Source organism: Mucor velutinosus (assembly GCF_035048745.1).
Source record: "Mucor velutinosus strain NIH1002 chromosome Unknown tig00001564, whole genome shotgun sequence".
Lineage (NCBI taxonomy): Eukaryota > Fungi > Mucoromycota > Mucoromycetes > Mucorales > Mucoraceae > Mucor > Mucor velutinosus.
The window spans coordinates 1,828,067-1,854,436 of NW_027041906.1; the positions used below are offsets into that span (position 1 = coordinate 1,828,067).

The following is a 26,370-nucleotide window of genomic DNA, read 5'->3' on the forward strand; positions in this document are numbered from 1 at the left end:
AATAGCAACAATACTTAATATTTACGGTCGTGCGTCCGCTCACACCGACCGATCAGCGTTCTATTCAGAACTCATTGGCACACAAATTGTCAAAGAAACTATTACTACTACAACAAACACCGTCTTTATCATGGGAGACTTCAACTACCAGTACAAGGATCGTCGAGTCGATGGCACCCTCACCAGTGCACCAGTAGAATGGACCGATCTACTCGATGATTACTTTATTGACGTTTTTGGGGAAGACAAACACAACACATGGCATAGTGGAAGCAATTCAGGGATTCTGGATTACATCTTTTGTAGTTCAAACGCCCATCATCTAGTCACTAGCACCAACCAGCAGTATCTGTCTCCTGCCTGGACCGACCATGAACTCTTGGGATTCTCTTTTCGATATCAAGATGCGAATGGCCGTGGCCCTGGTAACTGGAAGGCAAATCCGTTCTTGGCTTGCAACAAAACATTTAGGAAGGCATTGGCAGAATTCCTCATTGATAGTGAGGCGCGTCTGGCAGAAATCAAGCGTTTCTCCACTCCCCAACAACAATGGGATTGGATCAAAGCCGAAGTAAAGATGTTTATCAAACAGTATCAAATGGAGGATTTGAACTGGCGGAAACAACAGCTACACCGACTGCTATCAAAGAGAAACAAGATGATGCGGCATAAGAAGACAAGAGGCTTGGTGTTTCAAGGCTTGGACACGGTTAATCAACAGATTCAATCTCTCCAGCACTCTCTTGCAGAAATAGAGATCTTGAAGGCAGGAAAATTTTGGCGGGAACATGGTGAGAAATCTCCAGGCTTCCTGAAGCGCTCTGTGGTGTCTCGAGAAAATCGTCGTTCAATTGTGGAACTCAGGAACCCTACAACTGGCGATCTATGTCAAGATCAACCTAGCATCTCCAACATTGCTACCAACTTTTACACCTCACTGTTCACACCGGAGGCTCTGGATTCAACCTCCCTCAGTGTTATAATTCGCAACATCCCAGGTCATTTGAAGCTCAACAGCGAGCAGCAGGAATCATTGATGATGCCGATTGATGTGGAGGAACTCTTGACCGATAGCAAGCAGACTCGTCGTTTGAGTAGTCCTGGACCTGATGGATTACCTTATGAAATCCTGTACTTGGTAATGAAATTTCCACCGTTCCATGATCTCATCCAATTAGTCTACAATGAAGCTTTAAAGAAGGGTAAGTTCCCGCCATCTTGGAACGAATCCGTCATGTGTCTGCTTTACAAGAAAGGCGATCCAGCTGAAATGAAGAACTACCGTCCTCTGTCTCTGGCTAATTCAGACTACAAGCTCTTCACTCGCAATATCAACCGTCGAATCATGGAAGTCTCTTCCAACTTGATCAGCCGACATCAGCTTGGGTTTATTCCTGGTCGATTCATTGCTGAAAATGGAATGATCTGCCAGCTCCTAATGGAAGATGCTCAACGGAAATGGTCCATCGCTGAACAACAGGAAAATGATCCTTCCTTTAACACTTTGGATTATGACATCGGTCTTCTTCTGGATCAAGAAAAGGCATACGATCGGGTGAACTTGGAATATTTGAGGAAGGTATTGGGGAAATTTGGGTTTCCTCGCCCTATTATCAAGTGTATCTCCAAGTTGATGGGTGACAACCTCATACGTATCAACATCAATGGCCATCTGTCAACTGAAGTGGCGAAACTTCGAGGCTTGAAGCAGGGGGATCCTCTCTCTCCTGTACTGTACAACTTGGCATTTGAACCTTTTCTGCTTGCAATCCTGCATGATCGCCAATTTCAAGGCTACTTGATGGGTACTGCACGAACAAAACTCCTGTGCTATGCTGATGACGCTTTGGTGTTTATCCATGACTCCAATGATTTGACTCGGTTACAGCTCCATATGGCTCGTTACTGTGCTGCCTCCAACGCCAAATTCAATAATGCCAAGGTGGAAGCCTTTTCAGTGTCTGGTCGGGATACATGGGATATGTGGGATGGTCCATTATCACAAATGGGTATCACACATCTCCATTCTGTTGAGGACGATGAACCGTTGACCTATCTGGGATTTCCTCTCGTCCAAAGTAGGATTCAGCGAGTTCACTTTATGGGTGCTTTGGTAACAAAGATCAAAACTGCCATCCAGATTCATTCTGGTCGCTCCCTGTCGGTCGTTGGAAAGGCTACAGTGCTGAACTCTCTTTTGCTCTCCAAGCTATGGTACATCCTGCGTGTTACGCCTTTGACTCAAGCTGACTTCAAGCAGCTGCGTTCTCTGGCTATTCAGTTCTTGAGAAGAAACATCTTCCCCGTCATCCCTTGGAAGGTGTGGACTCTACCAAAGGACAAAGGTGGTCTCGGTGTTGTAGACATCCAAATACAAGCTTCAGCTTTGTATTTTCGTTGGCTCCACCCAATACTGGTTCAAGATCAAGATGTCATAGATTCCCATCCTGTGTCGTACCTCTTAAGCTACCACATTCGCAATGTTAATGGTTACCCCCACCATCAAATCCCGCTGCTATTTCCCTCTGCTCGTCGTACTAAGGGGTTGAAAAAGCAACGCACGGGAACTGTCGATATGTTATATCGTACAGTTGACTATCTTCCTAAGTTGTTTGATGCGGCACCGATCAATTCTGCAACTGCCATGGCTCTTCCATTACAGGCGGCTTTCTATGTTCCTCCATCCTCCTCACTGGTTGTTCCTCTTAAAGTCAAAGAGATGATGGTTTCTGATGTATTTCAGTACGATGCCCGGCTTAACTTTGTACATTGGAGAGACACTCGTGACCCTTCCCTCCTCAGGTGGAAGAGAGCTCCTTCAACAGTGTTCAGAGGCCTCGCATCTGGCACTCTTAAATTCCAGCCCTACTTCCTCCCAGTGTGTAATCCAGCCCCTGTAGTAGATCCTGGAGTCTCTTTTGCGCCGCTGGTGGATCAATTTTGTCTGCACGATGGCCAATCTCTTAGAAACGCTCAGGCTTCCGCCAAAACATTTCGTCTGTCTGTACTGTCGTCGGTGGAACAGCCCTTGGTCTTGCAAAATGTCTCTGCTGCTAATTGGAAATTCTTTTGGTCCCTGTCTCTTACCTACATTCAACGTAATGTGATATACCGATTCATCGCAGGCTGTATCCCTTCTAGAAGCAGATTACACTACATGATGCCTGCATTTTTCGAGTCCCACAATTGTCCTGTCTGCTTGTCTCCCAATGAAACTGCCAGCCACCTGCTCTTTGACTGTCCATCCAAAGAAAAGGTATGGCAAGGCGTCATTTTTGAGTTCCTATGGCCCACCACGTCCATCACTGACATCAAAGAGGCTCTTCTGTCCCTGGACTTTTCAGATATCTGGTACTCCCAAGTCAAAGGCATCCATCCATACAGAATCCTACTCATCACCCTGTCTCAAATATGGCTAGCCCATATGCGCTTTGTTTTTGACGGCACTATCTTTGTCCCTGAGGCGATTCTGGTACATATCCACTCCACTGTCCGACAGACAGTGGATGAAGATCAAATCCATTCCCTCTTGTAATTTAGATAGTTAGATAGTTCCTTTTGTTAGTTTAGTTTAGTTTCCATTTATATTTATATTTTTTTCATTTCTCAATTGCACCCGCCTCTTCACTCTGACCTATTACTCTTAGTGTACGCGGCTCAATCAATAAACACAATTTAAAAAAAAAAAAAAAAGATCTATTTTGCAAGGTTTGACTCTATGAATCGTGATGATCGCCCCATACTTCCTTAGGCTTTTCTAGAGTACTTTTCAAAGCGCATCTAGTGGTGCCATCTAAATGAGGTACTTTAAACACCATTGTTGGACAATATTAAAAAGTATGAAATGAAGTTTTTGGCTAAAAAGTCGAAATTCTACATGTCAAAGTCCCACAAAGATGATTTCAGGCGTTACGTTAGATCGATAGAGACATTTTGAATTAATATATACCATAATAAAAGTCTTCGTTATCAAGGTGAAAAACGCGATCGTTTGATTTTCAAAAAAAAACCATGAGGGGTACCTCATGCTTTTTGGTCGATTTTTGACCATGTTTTTTTGGTCCCCAAAAAGTTGAGCAAAGGCATCAAAAAGTAACTGTTAGGTGAGAGCAACAGTTTGGTGCCATTCCGGCGGTCTAAAACAGCCTCTAACACGAGAAGACGCGGCTCGAATGTACTCACATTTCGCTGCGTTTTGTATATATTTGAGTAGTGAGAGACAATACAGGGATGCTATCTGCTTGTATATGAATTAGCATCATCAATACAAACGTAGGGCATCTCAAAAGAATCAAGTACGCAGTCGCAAGCGAGTTGTGGAGGATTCTCAAAGATAAGAAAAAGAACCAAGAGGCATCCGGCTTTGGATAAAAATTCAATGTAAATCCAACAAAATGAGGGATTGCATAGCTAATCAGAGGTCGAAACACTATCAAGGTGGATGCGGAAAGACACTCCGCGGTACATTAGCATCTTAATGCATCCTTACTTTTACTTCACATCTCCATTCAGGAACAGTTTTAATGGTGGCAACTCGAGTATTCACAATCTGTACTCCTGCTGATGCCAGGCGGTCACAGATGAAAGGAAAGGAAACGAGGATTCTAAAACCAATAGACGTGCTCTTTCAACACATCCACCAGATATGCGTTCTACACTCTTTTATAGTATATGTTTAAGTATACTTGCAATAAGACAAAGCTACTGCCAACAACTATCAGATCGTGCACATGAAGAATACAATGAAGCATTAACACTACGTGACCTACCTGATGGCAAGCTGCTTGGACACTTTGAATTCACTACTCGAGTCAAAGCCAATACAAAGCCAAATGCGCCTTGTAAGTAGAGGCAACAGTATTCATCGCACATGACACTTGATTAACATCCCCTCTTTTACTTTCTGTAGTTTTGGATTACGGACTATACCCCAAAGCGATCGGAGAAGTGCTTCAATCATACAATGTACGCGAAATGCATCTTTCTTTCACTCAGGGACGATGGAACTATGAAGAGTGGGGATATCCACCTACTTTATCTGCTGGCACAGGTGTGGAATTATGGGCCTGGATGAAGGATTCAGAAAAGTAGGTCCAAATAACTCTATCGTTAGTGCGATCACTCACTTTGTGTGTATACATACACAGTGTTGATAAGCATTGGAAAGCATTGACCAACACATTGTCTGGCTTATTCTGTGCGTCACTGAATTTCATTGATGAAACCATCACAACAGAGCCTCGACTGTCCTTTAGAACATCAGGAGATGAGGATATTGCAGGCCAGCAGTTGAGATATGGCTCTTTGCCGCATGAAAATGTGTGCACAGAGAATTTGACTCCTTGGATCAAGCTATTGCCATGCAAAGCCAAGGTAATAAGGCCAGCTCATTCAGAACGATGCATTGCTGACAATTGATTCCTAGTCTGGAATTTCAGTGCTACTCAACCCACACAAAATCTACAACTCCAACTTCCACTCCATGGCAATTCATGCCAAATCCATCTGCATTGTAAGTGGACCTTACCGTTTGAAACGGAAGCACGAGGGACTCAACGATGGAACAAACACTAGGACGATGCATGCACCCACAGAGAATTGGAATTGACGCAAACAGTGACGTCCGTGATGGATCCTGTACGAGACACGAGTCGCAGAGGTATTACGAAGCATGATATCTGGAGTGCCATCGAGATGTTGACCCTCTTGCGGAATAGATTGGTCTTTGAAATCAGTGTTTGACCGTCAGTTGAAAAACGCTTGTCCACTTGCCAAAGAGAGCAAAGTCTTGGTGGATTTAGTAAATGCAGGTGATCATTATGAGCTAAAACCCGAGGCTACACAGCTTGAGGACAAGGTAGCAGTCTACCACTTATCCAAGCAAATACAGCAAACACCGTTGGATATTCGCATGACATGGCAGCAGAATTCCTTTCTATACCGTAAGTTTGGACAGCAAGCTTTGGCTGTAATCGCACATTTGTATTCACCCAATGATGCTTTATAGCTCTGGAGCCTATTCGACCCATGATTTATGCTGAGCGCTACTTTACTGGATACGGACAGGAAAGAGGAGGACTGAAGATTACCATCCACAATCGAAACAAGCTTAGTGCCATGCCTGTGATTTACTATGATTCAATTCCATGGTACCTCAAGCTGTATTTACATACACTCCAGGTACACATCAACGATTCTCTGAATTCCACCAGTGATATCATTCAGCAAATGTACTATCAGCCTGCCATTGATCGAGCCAGACCGACTACTTTAGAGTGCCAGCTGTTGCTACCCGCAGACTCGATTGTAACTCTGTCTATGGATTTCGAAAAAGTGTTCTTAAAGTACACTGAGCATCGACCTGATGCCAATAGAGGATTTGATGTCGGGTAAACCATACTGCTTTTGAAATTCATGATGCTATAGCGTGAGAATCTGACGCTCCGTGATGTGTATAGGTCTGCAGTCATTACGGCTTGGATTCCGGAAGAAAATGGGTTGATGTAAGTGCTTTTGAAATGTGTGTGCTTGAATAATCTGGCTCAACAAACCTGCAACACCAGTCTGAGTGGAGAGCCTCAACGCATCTACACAGACACACTTTTAGTTAGTCTTCCTACACCTGATTTCAGCATGCCATATAATGTAATCACGCTTACTTGCACGGTGATTGCGCTGTTCTTTGGCTCCTTGTTCAATCTGTTGATACGCAATTTTAGCATTGTTCCCTCCACATCCCCAACCTCTCCAACAGGGTTAAAAAGCGAGTAAAGCTACCAACAGTGTAACATGGAGTCGGGTCTGTACGGGGTTTTATAATACACAGAGAGCGAAGGGGATAAAATGTGGGGTAGCTGGAGCATTTCTACTAATCAAGCCAATAAATGATCAACTCCATGTGATGTTGAAATTGTTGCATTTCTAATTACCAATGACTCATTCAAAATATGAAAGCTGAACAGCTTATATTCTTTTGCTTCTTTCTCGGTTTCTTACTCTTTTTCTTTCCTTTTCTTCTTTTTTTTTTTTTTTTCTTCTCAAAAGAAATGTCCCAATTATCACCACAACTGTTTGACAAGATAAAATACTTTGCCAAATTCCCTCAAACAGGCGTCTCTCTTCGTCAGATGGTCATGTTTGGTAACTGTTTGTCTCACTGAAAATGCAAAACATGTGTTACTCACACACAGATCAAACATCATAGGCCAAAAGCCCTCTCAAGGCACACTGTTCAAGGCAAGTCAATTTCTTCATGGTAAGTTACATATGTGGGTCCTTTACTCTGTGCGCTTACATGCCTTGACGCAGAGGAACTGCCTATTCGACTCGCTCATCGTGTCAAAGAGCTGGAAGAGCTGCCCCGCAATCTGAGCAAAATGCCATCCATCATCAAGGTCAAAAACTGGTACGCCAAATCATTCCAAGATCTTGTCGAATTACAGCCACCGCAAATATCCAATGCCATGCGGGAACAGCTCATTTCCAAGAGTGCAGAGAGCAGTTTACCACACAGTGTACCTAATCCATCACTTGCCCGTATCATCAAGCCCACTTACAATTCATTACATCCATCAGTTCCTATTGGTCACAGGTACACATTTGTTGAGTTTACATGTTGAAATCCTGAATTTCTTTTTACTCATTCAAGCACCTATTAGATACTACAATAACATTGATCAGATTGAATGCTCGCCGGAAATTGTGGAATACAACAACGCATTCGTAAAGACAATTGAGCAAGTAAAGAGACGACACGACCCTGTAGTGACAACCATCGCTCAGGGCATTCTGGAATACAAGGATCACTTGAATTCGCCGCTGATTGACACCGAGGTGCAGCAATTTTTGGATCGATTCTACATGTCTCGTATCGGTATTCGCATGCTCATTGGTCAACATGTGGCATTGTACAGAGGACCCAGCAGAAAGGACTATGTGGGTGTCATTTGCACAAAAACAAAGCTTCGTGATGTGGCTGTAGATGCTATCGCCAATGCCAAGTTCATTTGCGAAGAACATTACGGTCTATTTAGAGCCCCTGAGGTCCACATGTTTTGCCCTGGCGATATTGAAATGATGTATGTGCCTTCCCATTTGAATCATATGCTGTTTGAGCTACTCAAGAATTCGCTGCGTGCTGTGGTGGAGAGATATGGAATGGATTACGAAGACGAATACCCTGCTATCAAATTGGTGATTGCTCACGGAAAGGAGGATATTACCATCAAGATCTCGGATGAAGGTGGAGGAATTCCTCGCTCAGGCATTCCATTGGTATGGACGTATATGGTGAGTAATTGAATAGTTGTGGAGTGTGATTGCTAGGACTCATGGTTATATATCGAATAGTATACAACCGCACAAACACAAGAACTAGAGCCTGGACTATCAGATTTCAAGGCACCCATGGCCGGATTTGGCTATGGTCTGCCCATCTCAAGACTGGTAAGTTGTTTAGTATAAGGTGGTATTTGTGCTGTGTTTTACTCATCCATCCATGTTGTAGTATGCTCGCTATTTCGGAGGAGATCTCAAGCTGATTTCCATGGAGGGGTAAGCTTATAGCTTACAAGGAAACATGGAACATGACACACTAACGCTACTGTAATAGATACGGGACCGACGTTTATTTGCATTTGAACAGATTGTCAAACAGCGATGAACCACTCATGTAAATAAGAATATAGACGACTAAAAAGAATAAACCAGTGTAATAATATGACATCTTGCTTTGGTATGCAATGTAGATATGTGAATGATCAAGACTTTATTGGTGCTTCGGTCAATATACCACCACCACATGTGTCTTTTGAACCTCAAGAAGATCAAGTCATTGAAGCTGCTGTTTCTGCTTGAACACACGCACAAAAAAAAACCCCCCCAGGCATCCATCATTGTATACCCCTCACCTTTCATTTAGCATAAAGCAACTATTGTAATTTATATATATATATATATATATATATACAAGTATGCAAATTTTCGTCATTGTTTATCAAAACAACCTTGTTTTTGGTTTCCCACATTATTGTATGAACAAATAAGTAAAATAAACCTTAAATCTATGATGATTTCACGTGCATTGATTCTCGTTATCTACATACCTTAAAGCGGTTAAATCAGTTACGATCACCACCCCCTTCTTGGATCGCTGAGCTCCCGTGCTATGGCTTCACTTTTATGCGCTTAGTCTCTTTGATGCCAATTTATCAGTACATCTTGTCGTTTTACATGACCGTAAGAGCCATTTCCCTTGATTCGTAATCTTTAGCTTGATGGAGAACTTTTTCCTTGCCAAAAGCACTTTCAAACTTCTGGACGGCCCAAATGTTGCTTCAATTTCCAAGTACAGCTCGGAAATCAATCCTGAAGCAATGCACAACATTTGTCCATTCAACATAGTTTGGCATTCTTTTGCGCCTTAAGTCTAGGTCACCTGTTTACATATGGCACTGAGGCTATTTACATGAAATCATTCAAATAATCTCACATCAAACGGGTACCGATGATGTGAGGCAGTTTCTTTCCAATGATTCATTCTTCAACAGCAGTAGCGTCTGCAAGCAGAAGGTGTGCTTGATAGTATACCGTAATTGCCATCGTATATTATAAGCACGAGAATAAAATCCATGAACAAGGCAACTTTCTTTCAATAACAGCTCGAGTGATCGTCGCAATGGACAAATATGTTCTATTCTATTCTAAAACGAGGAATACTTTAGTAATGACATGCAGCGTGGCAAGATAGAAATTAAAGTGAAAGCAATGTAGATCAGGCCTAAGGCTTGAGAGAAAAGACGTATTCAGGCACGACCTTATTCATGCCAATTGACATGAAAACACAAATACAGCTTGAAATCGAGGTCCACCTTTCTGTTAACAAGCAAGTGAAGAGTCTCAAGGAAGCTTATATCAACAAACGTTATCAGTATTTAGTGCACTACTTGATTCACAAATATCCACAACTTGAAGATTTTGCCTGTTATGGGATTAACTATTATGATCAAGACAGTGCTCTTCTCTTGAATACAGCAAAAAGGCCTTCAGCGTTCTACACCTGCTTCTACCACCAAGAATATCTGCATATTCGACCCTCTATTGCTGATAGCTGCTTTCAAGGCCCTTTACCAAAGACTGTGGCTGCTCGCATTGCATATGGGTTGTTCACTGCAAAGAAAACAAGCACAATGTGGCCATGACAGTAGCCGCGACTTGGAAGGGCAATGTAAAACTTTATCTAAGAATGGCGCTTGATAGATAGCTATCCAGCGATGTTCTCTTTTGTCTTTTCAAACACTTCAAAAAGACAAGCGGCGCATGTTACGTGATTGATCATCTCATTATGGATGCTATACGCTTTAAATAATGTGACATGGAACAGAAACGCGCTGCCTGTCTTGCTGGACTAAGACTATACACAGGAAAGCTAGAGTTACATGCCAAAAACTACTAAAGAGGCTGATTCTAAGCTTGAGCTAGCTATCTATCGGCAAAAATTGCTATATACAGGAGTTGCCTGAAATTTGCAGATCGAGGACATATTCAGGTACAACCGGCACCCATTATCATTTAATACGAGCCTTTTAACACTTCGGGTGGTTTCTTGACCTACGCTTCGATTCGGTGAGAACCAACCCGCGCAGCGGCAGCTCACGCTCCCGATTGCCCTTGCGTAACTTATCAAAATACTGCTACTTTCCTTTTGACCCTCCCCTTACACATCAAACCCCTTCATATTATCTGTGAATCTGATTCTTATGTGATGCTTAACATCCATATACGCGTAGATACTTCATATACGTGCAAGTACCATACAGATAGTATCCTTTTTAGTCAAGAGTGTGCTTAATACAGCAAAATATGAGTGCATTTGAGGTGCGTTTTCTCGCGTTCAGGGCCGTTTTAGATGGTCAGAATAGCACCAAACAATTGCTATCATCTGGAAGTTGCTTATGGCCACTATTGCTCAACTCTTTGGGGACCAAAAAAACATGGTCAAAATTCGGTCAAAAAGCATGAGGGGTACCTCATGGTTTTCTTTGAAAATCAAACGATCGCGTTTTTCACCTTGATAACGAAGACTTTTATTATGGTATATTATAAATCAAAATGTTTCTATCGATCCAACGTAACGCCTGAAATCATCTTTGTAGGACCTTGCTATGTAAAATCTCGACTTTTTGGCCAGAAACCTCTTTTCATATTTTTATAAATTGCCCAATAAGCTTATTCAAAACATCTATCTTATTTGGTACCATCGGATGCGTCTTGAAAAGCACTCCAAGGAAGCTTAAAGAAGCAGAGGATGATTATCATATATTTATAGTCGAATCTGCCAAAATAGTTCAATCAAGTCGAAGAAATGCCAAAAACAGACCAATCTGAAGTGGACCGAGATTCTGGGTTTGAATTATTTTTGCCTGGTGGGGCTGGCAGGCAAACTCGATGCCCTTTTCATCACGAAGGCAATGCAATAATAGATGCTTTTGAAGTGTATGGAAAGTAGGTGGCGGATTACATAGCATTATCGTCAGCCATGATATTCTGTTGCATTCTGTATTTAATAACGCCAGTCTATCAAAATACTTGTTAGGCCAACTTATTTTCTTTTTGAGACTCTGAAAGTGTTTAGGGACTGAGCATTTATTATAACATGATATGAGCCAGGCCAGACAGGTGCCTAGAAACTCAGTTTCCATATTAGTAGGGTTGTAAAAGTGTCTAGGAACTGAACATTTATTATAGGATATCTGAGACATAATGAATTGGCTGCCTGCATGAATCATGTCTCTAGTGCCTTTCGACGACCATTGCGATGAACTCGTGAGATAGTAATATTCATCACCATCGCAAATGAAATTCACTCGTCATGCAAGGCATTGTTATACGAGAAAAAAAAATAGAGTAATACAAGGACAAGCATGGATATAAAGAGGCATATTGTGATTCTTTCTGCTGCCCTGGCATCAGGCACCAACAAAAACGCATCAAATCATGAAAATTTCATGTAAATGCATTGTCTGAGGGAATAAAAGAGACGCACAGCTAAAATGACATGCAGACAAGTCAATAAACAAAAAAAAAATCCTCAGTCTACATGAATTCCTCTTAGTGAGCACAAGCACAAGCACCACTGAACAAAATGTGTATGCATTTGGCTATTTTATTATCATAAACTCGATTTCGATTTCGATTCCGATGTCGATGCATCCATCACCGAGAAAATGGAAATGATCTACCCAACATGAACCCCCCTTGAAACTCCAGATCTGAATAGATTGACATGATGAAAAGCAAACAACAAAGAATAACAATAGCGGGCATACATCATAGCACGTGTAACTCCCTTTTCACTGTTCATGCTATTTTCAAGTAGATTGGTAGTCATTGAATAAACCACTAAATTGGCCTATTCTTAAAAGCTGGATTTCATCCCTTTGGAGAAACTGCTGTCATTTTACTGCTAATATGGTCTACTAGTACGGAAAGTCAAGGCAATATTAGGTAATGTGGCACGAGGCGGGAGGGGGGAGAGTGATGTGGTGTTCAAGTGGATAAACGAATGGTACTGTAGATCCAATTGACTGTGGGAGAGTGCATAACCAGCAAACGAGATACGGCTAGTATCAATTTTAGTACATCCGTCTTTGAGAACATCTTGAGGAGTCAAGAAAAGATTATTACATAATAATGAAGTGATAGCCCAACTAGACATGGAAATCACAACTTTGCCTGTAGAATCAAGATTTGCATGGAAGAATCCAGCTGGTAGTGGGGTATGATGCTACTTAGGTGTTTGGGAGCTCAAGTTTCAAACAAAGAAAATATCAACATGTGGGTGACACCTTGTATCAAGTTGTAAATGATCGACCCAATTTGCACTGCTCCTCAACATCGGCAAACAGCTTGTAGAGATCTGTAGGTACAGTCTAATGGCTCGATTTCTACATGTTGTTATATATTGTTATGTATACTTGGACATGTAAATGATGGCATAATTCTGGCAACCTTATTCGAGTATTATGCAAACGTGATCAATTGACATGTTGATAGATTCAAACGGCGTAGATAGAGTCATCATCCCCCCTTCTTTGTCCCCCCCCCCTCTCTCTCTCTCTTGTCCATCTCTTTTTGCCTTTACAGTCTCTATTAGGCCCAGCAGCTATAGCTAGCCTCTCTCTCTCTCTTTCAAAAAATGACTTTTATGAAAATGTGTGTTGTACAATAGAGTCAGGGATCGATCGAAGTAGAGGTTTATCATATAATGAATTGTCTGAGCCCTCTCCTTTTTTGCCTTTTTGGTACATAATTATTTCTTGTAAAAGAAGATTGGATGTAGGTACTCTCAAGGCGGTGCTTATTTGATATGCTTCATCTAGCCTCTCTGTTGATTTCCGTCTGTATCCTTTGAACCCATCACATTTACATACTAGGGCATTATACACACACACACACACACACACAAACACACCCCCTATCATCATTCAAATGAATAGTCTTTTTTCCATTATTCTATTTCTCTTCTAAAACGAGCCATGCTGCTACACAAGGTCAAAGTTGTGCAACCTTGAGGTTAATTTACTGCACCAAAAAGAAGGCTATTGTAATTTACATGACAGTTTTACTCGCCTTCTTCTGTTTTTGGGAGTTGGGGGGGGGAAGGATGGAGAAGAAAGAGGGGGGGGGATTTGAACCGATAGAGATGAGATACTGCGATGATCAATTGACCATTTGATTTACGACCAAAACGCCTCCTCAATCTACATGCAATTTCTGCAACTCGTAGCTTCAGTGTCAAGTGACAACATGAGTGTTTGGTGGGGGGGAGGGCTAATTGTGGGAGCAAGAACAAAGCGAAGTGAGGAGAAGAGATATACAGACCCACCATGGTGATTTGGAAACAACAAGTGCAAATCGAGCAATTCTATATGTCATCACGATTTAGAAATCCATTGTTTAAAAGTCAAAAGGAAAAAAATAAGGTTACTTAATCAAGCAGATAATTGTAACTAAATGGTAAATTAACTTTCCAAATTAGATGCTGGTTTACATGATGGAAATACTTTGCGTTGTGATGTTTTCTTCTACGATCGATTCAACAGATGTAAAAGACAGAACTAGAATGCAGCAGAAGCGAATAAAGGTTGTTACAGCCAATGTGATGGCGATGCTGCTGCTGCTGCTGATGTTGTTGTTGCTATTTTGAGTCAGTCAGTTAAAGCAGACGAGGTGCTGGATTCCGTGCACAAAAATTATAAATTAGGAACCTTTCAATTTTCCATGCTTCTTTCTCCACTACGCTTCACTTTCTTATAAATAAGGCCAAAAAGTATTCGTTTTTTTTTTTTTTTTTTTTTTCTCTCTTTATACAGATATCTTATTTCTTTCCTCTATTCTCAATTCATGTCAGTGGAACGAAGCAATACTAGAAAGAAATCAACGCCCACAACGACTACTACCACCACTACTAGCACATCAGCACCAGCAGCGACCACATCTCCTCAACTAAATGACAGCAGCAGACAATTAAACATGTCAGCATCATCTACCTTAGTATCTTCATCTTCCAATTATCCTCTTGGTATCTCATTCTCATCTAATGTCGCTCAAATGAACGAAAGGTACTTGTAAGCATTGTCTACTCAAGATGTTGATATTAAAAGCATGACACAGCGATGACATTGCGTACATCGAAAAGCGAACTGCTCACAATGCATTAGAGAGACAGAGAAGAGAGGGTCTGAACACTAAATTTCAGGAACTGGCGCATGTACTGCCTGCCTTGCAACAGATTCGTCGCCCTAGTAAAAGCATGATTGTGGCCAAATCACTCGAGTTTGGTAAAACCGCATCACATCATCATGCTGCAGTTCATCTGACATGCAATTCTATCTAGTGTCCAGTGCAGGCGAACGAGAAAACGACTTTCAGGGCCAAATTTATGCATTGCGAAAAGAAAACGAGCAGCTCATGAGACAGGCAAGCCTTTCCAAGAAACGCATGAAGAAGCGGTTAGATCAAGAGAGTAGCAGCAGCGAGAGTGGCAGTAAGAAATCAGCTTCTGTCATGATTAAATTGTCGTCAAAGAAGCGCCTTAGTAAATTGAAGCCTCAATCAAGACAATCAGCCGCCTCAAACGAGCAACCATCCAACGTGCCATCAAAGAAGAGAACCAGATCAGAAGGCGTCGATCAGCCAGAATTGAGTACCAGTAGCAACAAGGTCAAATCGCCATCACCTCCTTGTTCTTCCTCTTCTGTCGTAGCAACCGAGGTTCTTCCCAGACAGCCACCCTCTCCCCCAAAAATCTCCAGCAATAAAAGAAGAAAGAGAAACGCTACTGTAGAAACTTACCAACACCAGCATCAACAAGCCATGCCTACTGCTGTCACCACTACTGCTGGCCCTCACTATAGCAGCTATCATCATCAAACGATAGATCAAAGTCTAATTGCAAGCGTTGATCTGCCTTCTTATCAACAACCACAACAGCGCATTATGTCATCTCAAAGACCTCGATTCAATAGTCATCAGCCCGCTACTGCCGACATGTTGCAGCAGCAGCAGCAGCAGCAGCAGCAGCAGCAGCACAGCTCTCCTGTTGTTTCTAGACACAATAGCCTTACATTGACTGATCAAATAAGCACTGCACAATTTGACTTTGGCACCACTGTAGCAGCTACACCAAGCCAACTTAGTATTATTCATTCACCCTTTGGCAATGAGCACATCTTTTTCAATACATTTGATAATCTTGACAACATTGTGAGCACGATTCCTGCCTTGACCACACCCAGCATTGGAAACAACAGCACGCATCAACACACGCCACCATCTACTTCTTCTGCTTCTTCAGCAACATCAACCAACTATGACAACTCTCTTGATTTTATCCATTCAATTATGCAAGGTCAAGATCCCTCCACCAACAGTATGTATATCTTTGTTTGATCCTGGGCTTGACAAGAAAACTAAGCACCTTTTTTTTTTCTAGATCAATTCTATCAATGGCATTGATTTGTCCCTCTCACTTATATGTCCCGATACCCCCCCCCCTCTTCTCTTTTCTTTTTATATCTTTTTAGGCCTGAAATGTTATTTTTTCAATCCCATTATACAAAGACCCTCCATACCATTTGATTTTCTCTTTATGCTTTCCCTTTTTATAGAGTTCTTTTTATCGTAAGAAAGAGGCTTGACCTTTTTTTCTATTGTACATTTCATGTTTAAATAAATAAAAAATTACAGTTTTACCGAAATGTGTGGCTATGAAAAGCAATTTCGATTTTCAGAATGCAATGTGGATTCCATGTGAATAAAAATGGCAATTCGTCTCCCCCTCCCCCCACAAGATGCACACAAAAACGGTTTTCATTTTGCTCGTGCTTTCTCCATTTAAAGTAACAATTTCAAACAGCTTGGAATTTCGACTAGTAGAGTAGCACAATGTTGAGTAATTTCATTCGTTTTCTTTGGTTCATGGCCAATTGTAGTCATTTATTGTTGGAACTATGTCATGTCATGTCGTGTCATGTAGGTATTATATAAGTGCTTATATTTACAGGCAGATGCTAGTTCATCTTGCTAGGGGATGGGAAGACACGTGCGTGCCAAGTTGTAGCTGACAGACCACCAATAGATTCGTCTTAGCCGTAGTAATCGCCCCTGCTTGCCATTCAATGTAGCATCTTGACTATCATCACCATGAATAGTATGGTCAAACAGCACTTGAATCACCACACTGTCAATCTCGCTGCCAGTCAATGAGTTGATGTAGCAAGTCAACTGATCGTCTAATCGCACATCTAGATCAGCAAACCCCAATTTACGCACTCTCTCAATACCGCTGGATGTTTGATCGTCGAGTTGAAGCCAGGTCCTTTTTGTGAGTGCACTGCTGGTATGATGATTAGGCAGAGGCCATTCCAGCTCGTAATGAGGCTTGAAAGGCAGCATGCATCGTCTGATTGAAGATGCGATCTCTTTTGTATCGTGATGGTTGGGACGATCGTAAATTGGTTTTTGATGAATCTTGTGGGATAAAGCAGTTTTATCAAAGGTAACATCTTGCACAGATAACGGCGTCATGCCTCTGGCATCATCATTCACATTAACATAGGAACTCGATGACTGGATTAATGTTGGACAATCCACTTGTTGTGCAAGAGTAGTGCTACATGTTGTGATTTGTGATTGTATGTATTCCTAGAAAACGATGAATTCCAGCTTTACAGTTGCCAACGTAGTCTAAATAGGTACCTTTTGTTCCTGATCCACCTTTGTGGCGACAGAACACGACAATAATGGCCTTGGCTGTGCTTCTTCCGCCTTCAACTCTTTTGGGTAAACTCTTGTGCCCCCAGTGCGTGTTTGAGAACGATAAGTGGAATTCGCAACTTCATGATTCAATGGATGATGATTCTCTTTTGTGCTACATTTGACATCTGAGTGGATGTCTATGCTATTACAGGGAAATCTGCTCGGAGGGAACAGTATAAACTTCAGCTTCTTGAGCTGTGTGTTGTGGTTGATCATTTTAAAGGTAATTTGATGTGTTTTCCAAGGGAGGTGAAAAGCATTGGAAATACTTTTGTCATCCAACTATTATATATATATAAATACATAAGTTTCATGTCGCGTTCTTGTTATGTGCATTATAGTTGGTGCATAGGCACAGCTACTGGATGTGGTTGCTGTTGTTGTTGTTGTTGTTGTTGTTGATAATGCACCCACTCTGTACATGTGATCAAGTATCAGACATTCTCACTCATGAGATGTAATGGCATTAAACATCCGACGATCGAGCATACGAAATGGAAATGGTAAAAAAAGCACCAACCCCGAAAATCATACATCGATTTCAAGGCATATTTGTCTATATCAGTCCAAGCAATGTCTGTGATACAAACAGCAAGCTCTATCTAGATACCAGCAAAGAGCAGCATGTGTGTTGTTCCATTGCTCGATTCAGTCATCATGCTGAGGCGGAGACTTAATTGTCATTGACACATCTTTGTTTTTTTTTTTTTTTTTCTATCTCCCTTGCACCGATTCGATAGTTCTGCCCTCATCTCACCAGCCTGTCAAATGTTCTGTAAGATGCGATATCATCATGCTACGTCAATGATCGGCCAACAAGCAAGATTGATGTTTCAAAAAAGAGGTTTGATCAAAGACATACATGCTGAACGATGAGTGGGAATATTTATCCGCATTGGATTAGCTTACAGCAACACATCGTGCTCAAAGCCGTCGTTCTCGGTGTACATCCACTGGCCATACTGCGAGAGTAAATGCACCTACTGCAATTTCAACAAATACGTCAATCCAAAAAATCCACCACATGATAGACTTGTAAAAGCCATGATCACAGAATTAGAGTACTTTCTGAATGATCCAAGATATGGTCTGAAGGATCGGAAAGTGCATTCAGTGTATTTCGGTGGTGGCACTCCGAGTAAGTCGACGATTGATCCTCATGCTCCATTTCATACTAATTAATGTCACCCTGAGCAGGTTTGGCAAAGGTAAAGTACGCTTGCAAATCGATCTGAAGAGAAGTTGGACTCATTTGCCATTAGCCATCAGCCATCCATGCCATTTTAGAGACCATTCGTAACCAGGTTGGATTATCTGAAGGTACAGAAATCAGCATGGAGGCAAATCCCACGGTAAGACGTCTTTGGTATTCTCTAGATTAAAAGATCATAACCGTGCGCAAAAGTCGATGGAGCAATCAAAGCTGGAGCAATTTAGACAAGCAGGAGTCAACCGACTATCATTGGGCATCCAATCACTCAATACGCAAGATCTCAAAATGCTGGGCAGAGACCATACAAGAGGGGAGGCTCTAGAAGCACTGTCTATGGCCAAAGACATATTCCATAAAGAGAGTGTTACGTTTGATTTGATCTATGCCAGGCCAGGACAAACTACCAAAGGTACGTCAAGTGAACGTCAACATGAGCATCTAGACTCATTGCGCACATTGTTGTTAGATTGGGAAAGAGAACTTCAGGTACTGCACTACACATGACTCACAAACAGAGACGACTTATACATTACATCATAGCAAGCGCTTGATATAGCAGGCGATCATCTATCCATGTATCAGCTTACCGTAGAAAGAAGTACACCGTAAGTTGCATCTCGTGTACAATGTTATCTTTGCTCACTGTTGTAGTCTTCACAAGCAATCATTAAAAGGGCTATTACCATCCATTCCTGATCCCGATACGGCAGCTGACATGTATGAGGCTACAGTGAGAATCGCTGCAGACTATGGCTACCATCACTATGAAGTATCCAGCTACGCCAAAGATCAGCAAGCTATCAGCCGACATAACTTTTCTTATTGGCAAGGTATGGACTTTTTAGGCATTGGGCCTGGCGCACACGGTAGATTGACAGACATTCGCAAGAATCAGCGAGCTCGCACATTTGGCGTAATGTTTTGATTTCACTCGCAGAAACAAACATGTATTCAGCTCTATTTTTAGGAATTTCACCCTGATAAATACATGGCACTCTGTGAAACGGAAGGCGAAGGGTAATTGGAACCATTTGAAACAGTAGATTGAGCTTTTAATTAACGTGCATTTGCCGTGTAGAATTCGGAAGATACAGCCTATTTCGGTGCATGATATGGCAGAGGTGCGCTCTGTGCAATGAGTCTGAGTAGCACTAGGACTGACTGATTGAATAGGAACTGATTGTGTTTGGTATGCGCACTCGGATGGGCATTCCTAGATCAAGATTTTCTAAAATGACAAGCGGTGGGATGCTGGATCAAGCCATAGACACGGAAGCACTCAAATTATTTACGGAAGCAAATCTGCTCATTCAAGAAGATGCCATGACGGATGATTTGCGCTATTTCATACCAAAGGAATTGCTGCATGAATGGGAACAGGGAGGAGGCATCCGGCCTACAGAAGCAGGCTTGGAAAGAATAGACTACATTCTGCCTAGACTGCTCAAAGTCAAATCTATTAAAGACTGATATTTATTATTCAAAGTTTTCTGAAAATCAAGGCCTCCATGAATTGTGGGATGGGTATATTCCAACGTCTGAGTTGTGTCAGTAATCTAACCAGAGTGTGGTGGGCATGTTGCTTGACCTTTCCCAAGGAGGTCAATTCCTGTAAAATGCATTAGTGTTGCCGTCGTTTACGAAATCAGATCAAACACATACCTTGGGTGTCATTTTGTCAACATACATGGCTCTGAATGTTTTAATAGCATCCACACTTTCAGAGAATCTATTGAAAGTATTGAAGAGAGCTACAATCTCACCTCTTTCAAAGAGATCAGGGTTCTTGATAGGGCTGTCATATCAAGCAATTAGTCTCCGTTCAAACTATGCCATCACAAACTTACTCTAGTGATTTGTCCTCGTAGGAAAACAACACCTTCAATGCAGTTCCCAAGCCAACAGTCTGGAGTTTACCCCAAAGTCTGCACTTTTCACAACCAACGCAGTCCATAATCTTGGAGACATTGCGGAAATGATCCTTGAATTCCGTCTTGAGTGCTTGAGCTTCAGGACCCTTGAACATCAGGTTTTCATCGAATGTAGACGGGCATGAATCAGTGCTCTTGATGAAATCCTGGACCATCAATCTTGTGTTTTCATCCTCTTGAATGCTGCCAGTACGGTATTCGTATTTATCGAGATAAGGGCCCATCTTGTTGACAGCTCTCAGTAAAAGAGCATAAGTAAAGTAGACATTTTGAAGGCGTTCAGGATGAGATCCAATGCGATTCACAAAGCAATCCAAGTTGGGGCCCCAAATGCCAGACTCCCTATCAAACCATTCTTGGCAAATGTGAATTGAGATGGATGAGTGCAAACCAGAAATCAGGCGATAGTACACTCTCTTTTCCAAGCAAACTTCATCATTACTGTCGTTGCCTCCATCAGCTTCTTCTGCCAAATCTTCCAAGAATTGGTGCAATTCGGCTTTATCCAGAGGAACATGGGCAAATGGTGAATCGGGCTTCTTCAATCGCGATTGCTTTGTAGCTGCTGTCTTCAGTGGATTGGATACTTGACCGGAGCTTCCCAAATTCATGATATTGTTGCAAGTCTCGCATCCTTCGGTCATTTGGTGAACGATATCAAAGCAATTCTCTTCGTAAATGGCCTTCCATACTCTTCCGGATAATGGACCCGCATATCCAGTAAATCGTTCAGGATTCTCGGTCAAATCGATATATACAACACTATCCGAATCTATTTGATCATCTACAAGACAGAAGTCTTGATCTTTATATGTACATTGTTTGAATGGTTGGAATAGCTATAATTAACCTTGTGTTAATGGCGTTTTGGTTACACGTAATAAACTACTTACAGATCCCTTGGGCGACAATTGGATCGCACTTAATGCATCTTTTCTCCAATCAACAGGTAAAACGTTCTAACACAAAACGAACATCAGCTTATATTTTTTCTTGCATCATACCATGACAATTACCTCATCAATGGTGGCAACAGAGCAATCACGATTAGTGCAAAGTGCTTCTTCGTTCCAGAATGGGCATTCTTTCCAAAGATCAGCCTAATCATGCGACAAACTGAATATGCTAATGCCTGTTGCAAAGAGATATCAAGGCTTACCCTGTAATAACGGAAGAATTTGCTGTGAACTAGGTTTTGAATCTTTTGAAATACATCACTTTGTATCGTCTCAATGCTTTGGTAATCACAACACGTATCTCGAATTTGGCCCTGAGGCTGATACACGTATTCCGGTTAAGTATACAGCAACACAATAATCGCACGCACTCTTCACTTACATTGCAATAATCATTGGCATTGCTGGATGACAATATATCTTCAACAAAACTGACAGGTGCGGGTTCTTGCAATGGATGTTGAGGACCCTTTGCACCGCTATGTTGCAGAGTGGGCACCACGGCAAAACATGCTAAACTGAGTGTATACGCTAGTAATCTTGTTGATCGCATCTTTCTTGTAATCAATAAGGAGAGGAGAAAGAAGCAAGATTTAATTAATGCGCTGGTACTCACAATTAATAATGATGCTGCGTTTTCCAATATGTTGCTGAGTTGAATCATCTTGATAAAGCAGCCAACAATTTGTAATTAAAACTTGTTTGACTACGTGGAAGTCCATTGAAGCAATACGTTCCACACTCCTCATTGTGACGCTCTCTCTATACTTGTTCATTTGGATTCTGGCTTGGCGATAAAACCTCAAATGGAGTTAGCATTGTTCTCACTAGACAGTTTCACTGTAAATTGAAACCATGAGTTTATCAAATTCGATATGCTTGAAGGCACAATCTTGATATGTCTCATCGATTTTATCCTCAAAAGCATTAAATGCTTGAGCCTGACAAAACGCTTGCGCATTACAATCTTGAGATATGCAGCCATAATCAATGGAGTCGCAAACCAACTCTCTGTCACAGCCTCCAATTTCACTGTCTCTCCCTTTTTATTCACGTTGGTCAATATTATCCTTTGCACAACAATTCAGTGTATCAACTAGTTTTATCGACAATTTCATCAACTTGCACATGCGTATTCAAAAGACTACTAGGGTGATAGGCTGTCAATAATAGAGCCATTATTATTTTGCTACTGTCTCACATATTAGCAATCTAATACAATGGCCCTTCCTACTCAGGAGATTAGTAGTAGGGTTAAGTGTACAACAAGATCTTGTTAAAATCAAATACACCAATGCAAACAAGAAAAATGTTTCTTGCTGGATAGTTATTAATTGATCATTAATACATGGTAAAATCATCTTTGATCAGATTTCTGCCTTTTGACATCTCGCTTCTGTTTAAACATGTTATTAGTGAAAGATGTATGCGTACTAGATATGCTACCCATTCGAGAGAACAATCTCAACAAAACGGCTACAGATCAAAGTATTAGCGTTCCATACAAGCCATACAGTACCTCCACGACAGTCCAATATGACTTGTCAGTAAGTGAAGTTGTAACCAACAGATGGCGAAGATATACCTTGGAATCTTTGCATGCGTCTTTTCTCTGTTGACCTTTGATTTCTCTTTTGATTTCTCTTTAAATTTCGAATTGAAATTCTCTTTGAACGTAGCATGTTTCTATACCAGTTTTTTGCCCTTTAAACGATGGAGCAATTGGATTTTAGATAGGGTGCGTTGGTGTTGAGAAAACAGTGATTTTTGAAATTTGCCAATTTTGAACAGGTGCTACTAATAAAAGTCAATGAATTACTATATGAATGCAGTTTGTATGTCTAGTAAAAGTTGTAGAGGATACTTTTGGTTGATTGGGGAATGTTGTATTTGGGCTTGCTGAGAACGTTGTCGATGAGTAATGAGGAAAAAGAGTGAAAATGGACAAATTTCAAAGGGCCGTACTGGTTGATTTTACTAAGTGAACGAGAGCTTCAAACTTAATAGCTTCTGTTTCTTTTTCAATTCTCTATACGATGGTATGGTTATTATGGATAAGTAAAAAAAAAGTTGAATATCTCCTGCTTGTAGCTCATAAAATATAAGATTTTGAGCAAATTTATGAAAGGAACGTACATCTGGTACTTAAAACCATTATATTATAATGGATATAACGTAGAGCTATCGAATGGTCTTTGTTTTGTGCGAATTCTGTGAGTATTTGTCGAGATATGGTCAAAAAAGAGTATCATGCAAAATCATGGTGGATTTTTCTTCAAAATCTACGTGTGATAGCAAGCAAAAAATCTGGTGACGATTTTTTGGTCAGGACAATATTTTCAATATTTCACGATAGAAGCATGCTAGAGCTTCAAGCAATAGCTCATTCGATAGGAAATGTTTTGATCTACAATGTCTAGTAATGCTTAACAAAATGTTTTGATGACAGATACTGATTAATCTTTAGAAAACAATGAAAAAATTACAATATTTAGCTTATCAAATATCAACTGAATAATGTACAGCAAACACTTAATATAAAGACCGTTGTATTTTCCATTAAATTCTCTACAAGTTTCATATAAGTTGAAAGGAGTGTTTACTATCAAGAAACGCGTAATGTTAAGGTCGATAGATTTTGGAATCCCATGGATCATCATTCAAAATATTAGAAATTGAAGCTCCGTTGACCTTCTGCACGTGTACACCACACAAGTATGAATTTGACCGAGTACTTTAAAAATTGGAGCGTACGAAAAGGGCCATATTAACTTGCTGGTTTCAAGTTATCAATAGATACTTGACATGATGGAGAATCTTGTTTTTAAGGTTAGATAGTTGTAGCTTGCTTTGTTCGATAATAATAAGATTTGCAATTTAAAGCATGCATATTCCCCCGTTTAAAAATAGCATCTCCAATGCTAATTATCTCATGAAGTATGCATTTCCAGTGTAATGTTCCCACTAAGAAGTTGCTCCAATATTATTATTCTACAACATATTTAAGTTTGACGAGATTCTAATTTTTTCACCTATGGAGACCTAAATGTACAAAATGTTTTTTGATTTCGAGGCTTTCAGCTTTTGCATTACGACACAATCGCGCGGCGTGATCGAGGTTAAGTTTAGTAAATGGAAAAAAATAAGCAAGTGTTTTAATTGAAAAATATTAAGCTCTCTGTAATTATTACCTTGGTATTGGGTAATCAAGATATACTTATTGATAAATGGAAAGGAAGGCAGTAATAAGAACCATCCCAATAGTTATGAGAGATCAAATCAAAGGTTCTTTAAGTTTGTTCGTACCAGATTGGCACTAGTAACTAAACTTCAGATTAAATAATAAGAAAATGGTTAATGCTTATTAAGATGCAGTTCCCAAATAATACTATTTATACATACTATTGTTCTGTTGTTATTCTCCTATCAGACTCAATTTAGATCCGAATATCAGTGCCCTGACCAAAATGAATGGATAAAAGTTCTATTAATTAAATTGACAAGTCAACTCAGATCAACTAATATCTAATCATACTAAAAGACAACCCCAGCAAGCTAATCATGACTTAGCTTTGTCTGGATGAATAATTAGACTCTCATCCGAAGTACCCTGATCTATCCTTTCTATAAGGATAATTAATATCGATCTAGTAGCATGTATCCGATAGGTACAGTCTCCTTAGTCTATATCAATAGTACATATCTGAGCGTATATCGCTGAGCATACGTCTTTAACATGTATCTGGATATATGGCATGTCTATAGCATATCGTATGCATGTCTATAGCATGTCTCATATATAGTACAAGTCTGTAGTACATAAAGTATCTGTAGCTAGTATCACGGATATGAGCATGTGTCTTATAGCGTGGATCATGAAGTGCACATCTGAAGCAACAAGCTCATATTGCACTAATCTTGGTGCCTATCCAGATATGGCAAACATCCGTAATCAATGTCGGAATACAAGTATAAGTCTATAGTGCCATCCATGTCCGTGGCGCTATCTATAGCCTATATCTTATATAGTATGAATCTCATAATATTATCGTATCTGAAGCTCATATCTTCTTATAGTATAAATCGGTATCGTACATCTAATTCAGTGTACATATAGTTTACATCTAAATCTGGAAACTGGATAAGCTGTCGGAATGCAAATCGTAGTGGATGTATTCTACAGGCGTTTTTGAGCCAATTCCAATGCATTAGAACATCACACTAATAACGGAACCCTTTAAGTAAAACATAGCAGATAACGTATAGATTTGCACCTTGAATCCACCACCTTTGCGTACTTCAAGATATAGTACATTGTCCTTTTTATGAAAAAAAAATGAAACTGGGCCAAGTAATCAACAAAAAATTACACATTCATGACAATATTGATAAATATTGTTAAGCACAAAGAATAAAAGGATTATTATTTATAGCTTATAAAAAATGTTCGACATTATAAAAACAAGAGAAGACTTATTTGAATAAGATCAGACACAAAAACTAAAGATTTATTAATGAAGACAAGAGTTATTCTATTTATACTAAGTTCTGAATGCCAAAGTGTTTAGAATAACGAAATATAGACAGAGTAAATACAATTAGAACTGAATATATTTATTTTGTTATTCCAAGATTGAATAGGGATCAAAACTAGTGTAGATATCAAAGGTATTTATAGTTATTTGACAGTGCCGCAGCAATAGGACCTTGATCTTGAATGCGGGATAATTGTATAAGCCTTGAACCAGTAACGAGGATGTGCTGCATCAGAACTCATGAACCACCAGTCAAGGATAAACAACAAAGATGATCCAGGATAGAATGTTCTTCCTAATAGCTTTGACGGAAGAACATTTGTCGGAATTGAAACCCACTTCCAGGGACGAAAGACCATAGGCTACCACTCTCTAGGGACCAGGATATAGATTAGCCATTTGATGGCACCACTCAT

At 40.5% G+C, this 26,370-nt stretch overlaps 7 protein-coding genes across 7 annotated transcripts; 5 read left to right on the top strand and 2 right to left on the bottom strand.

Moving 5' to 3' along the window:
- Positions 1–130: 130 nt before the first annotated feature.
- Positions 131–3,535, top strand: ATC70_010879 (uncharacterized protein; the record flags this gene model as incomplete). Its single annotated transcript, XM_064830085.1, has 1 exon — positions 131–3,535. One exon carries the CDS (start codon positions 131–133, stop codon positions 3,533–3,535), a length of 3,405 nt encoding a protein of 1,134 aa, XP_064682587.1.
- A 1,110-nt stretch (positions 3,536–4,645) lies between these two features.
- On the top strand, positions 4,646–6,771 carry ATC70_010880 (uncharacterized protein; the record flags this gene model as incomplete). Its single annotated transcript, XM_064830086.1, has 9 exons — positions 4,646–4,841; positions 4,910–5,087; positions 5,148–5,373; positions 5,426–5,512; positions 5,575–5,659; positions 5,718–5,942; positions 6,008–6,389; positions 6,459–6,503; positions 6,564–6,771. The coding sequence occupies 9 exons, from the start codon at positions 4,646–4,648 to the stop codon at positions 6,769–6,771; spliced, it is 1,632 nt and encodes a 543-aa protein (XP_064682588.1).
- A 275-nt stretch (positions 6,772–7,046) lies between these two features.
- On the top strand, positions 7,047–8,856 carry ATC70_010881 (uncharacterized protein; the record flags this gene model as incomplete). The annotated part of the gene is made up of 8 exons (XM_064830087.1): positions 7,047–7,140; positions 7,205–7,255; positions 7,309–7,591; positions 7,659–8,289; positions 8,350–8,445; positions 8,507–8,553; positions 8,612–8,671; positions 8,748–8,856. 8 exons carry the CDS (start codon positions 7,047–7,049, stop codon positions 8,854–8,856), a joined length of 1,371 nt encoding a protein of 456 aa, XP_064682589.1.
- Positions 8,857–14,403: 5,547 nt separating this feature from the next.
- Positions 14,404–16,017, top strand: ATC70_010882 (uncharacterized protein; the record flags this gene model as incomplete). The annotated part of the gene is made up of 4 exons (XM_064830088.1): positions 14,404–14,621; positions 14,674–14,840; positions 14,897–15,931; positions 15,995–16,017. 4 exons carry the CDS (start codon positions 14,404–14,406, stop codon positions 16,015–16,017), a joined length of 1,443 nt encoding a protein of 480 aa, XP_064682590.1.
- A 567-nt stretch (positions 16,018–16,584) lies between these two features.
- Positions 16,585–17,535, bottom strand: ATC70_010883 (uncharacterized protein; the record flags this gene model as incomplete). Its single annotated transcript, XM_064830089.1, has 2 exons — positions 16,585–17,205; positions 17,260–17,535. The coding sequence occupies 2 exons, from the start codon at positions 17,533–17,535 to the stop codon at positions 16,585–16,587; spliced, it is 897 nt and encodes a 298-aa protein (XP_064682591.1).
- Positions 17,536–18,123: 588 nt separating this feature from the next.
- Positions 18,124–20,002, top strand: ATC70_010884 (uncharacterized protein; the record flags this gene model as incomplete). The annotated part of the gene is made up of 11 exons (XM_064830090.1): positions 18,124–18,163; positions 18,224–18,457; positions 18,517–18,527; positions 18,582–18,671; positions 18,725–18,941; positions 18,999–19,018; positions 19,073–19,137; positions 19,184–19,445; positions 19,500–19,549; positions 19,611–19,653; positions 19,706–20,002. The coding sequence occupies 11 exons, from the start codon at positions 18,124–18,126 to the stop codon at positions 20,000–20,002; spliced, it is 1,329 nt and encodes a 442-aa protein (XP_064682592.1).
- Positions 20,003–20,012: 10 nt separating this feature from the next.
- Positions 20,013–21,972, bottom strand: ATC70_010885 (uncharacterized protein; the record flags this gene model as incomplete). Its single annotated transcript, XM_064830091.1, has 7 exons — positions 20,013–20,141; positions 20,195–20,327; positions 20,380–21,302; positions 21,357–21,422; positions 21,480–21,563; positions 21,623–21,739; positions 21,802–21,972. The coding sequence occupies 7 exons, from the start codon at positions 21,970–21,972 to the stop codon at positions 20,013–20,015; spliced, it is 1,623 nt and encodes a 540-aa protein (XP_064682593.1).
- Between the last annotated feature and the right edge of the window lie 4,398 nt (positions 21,973–26,370).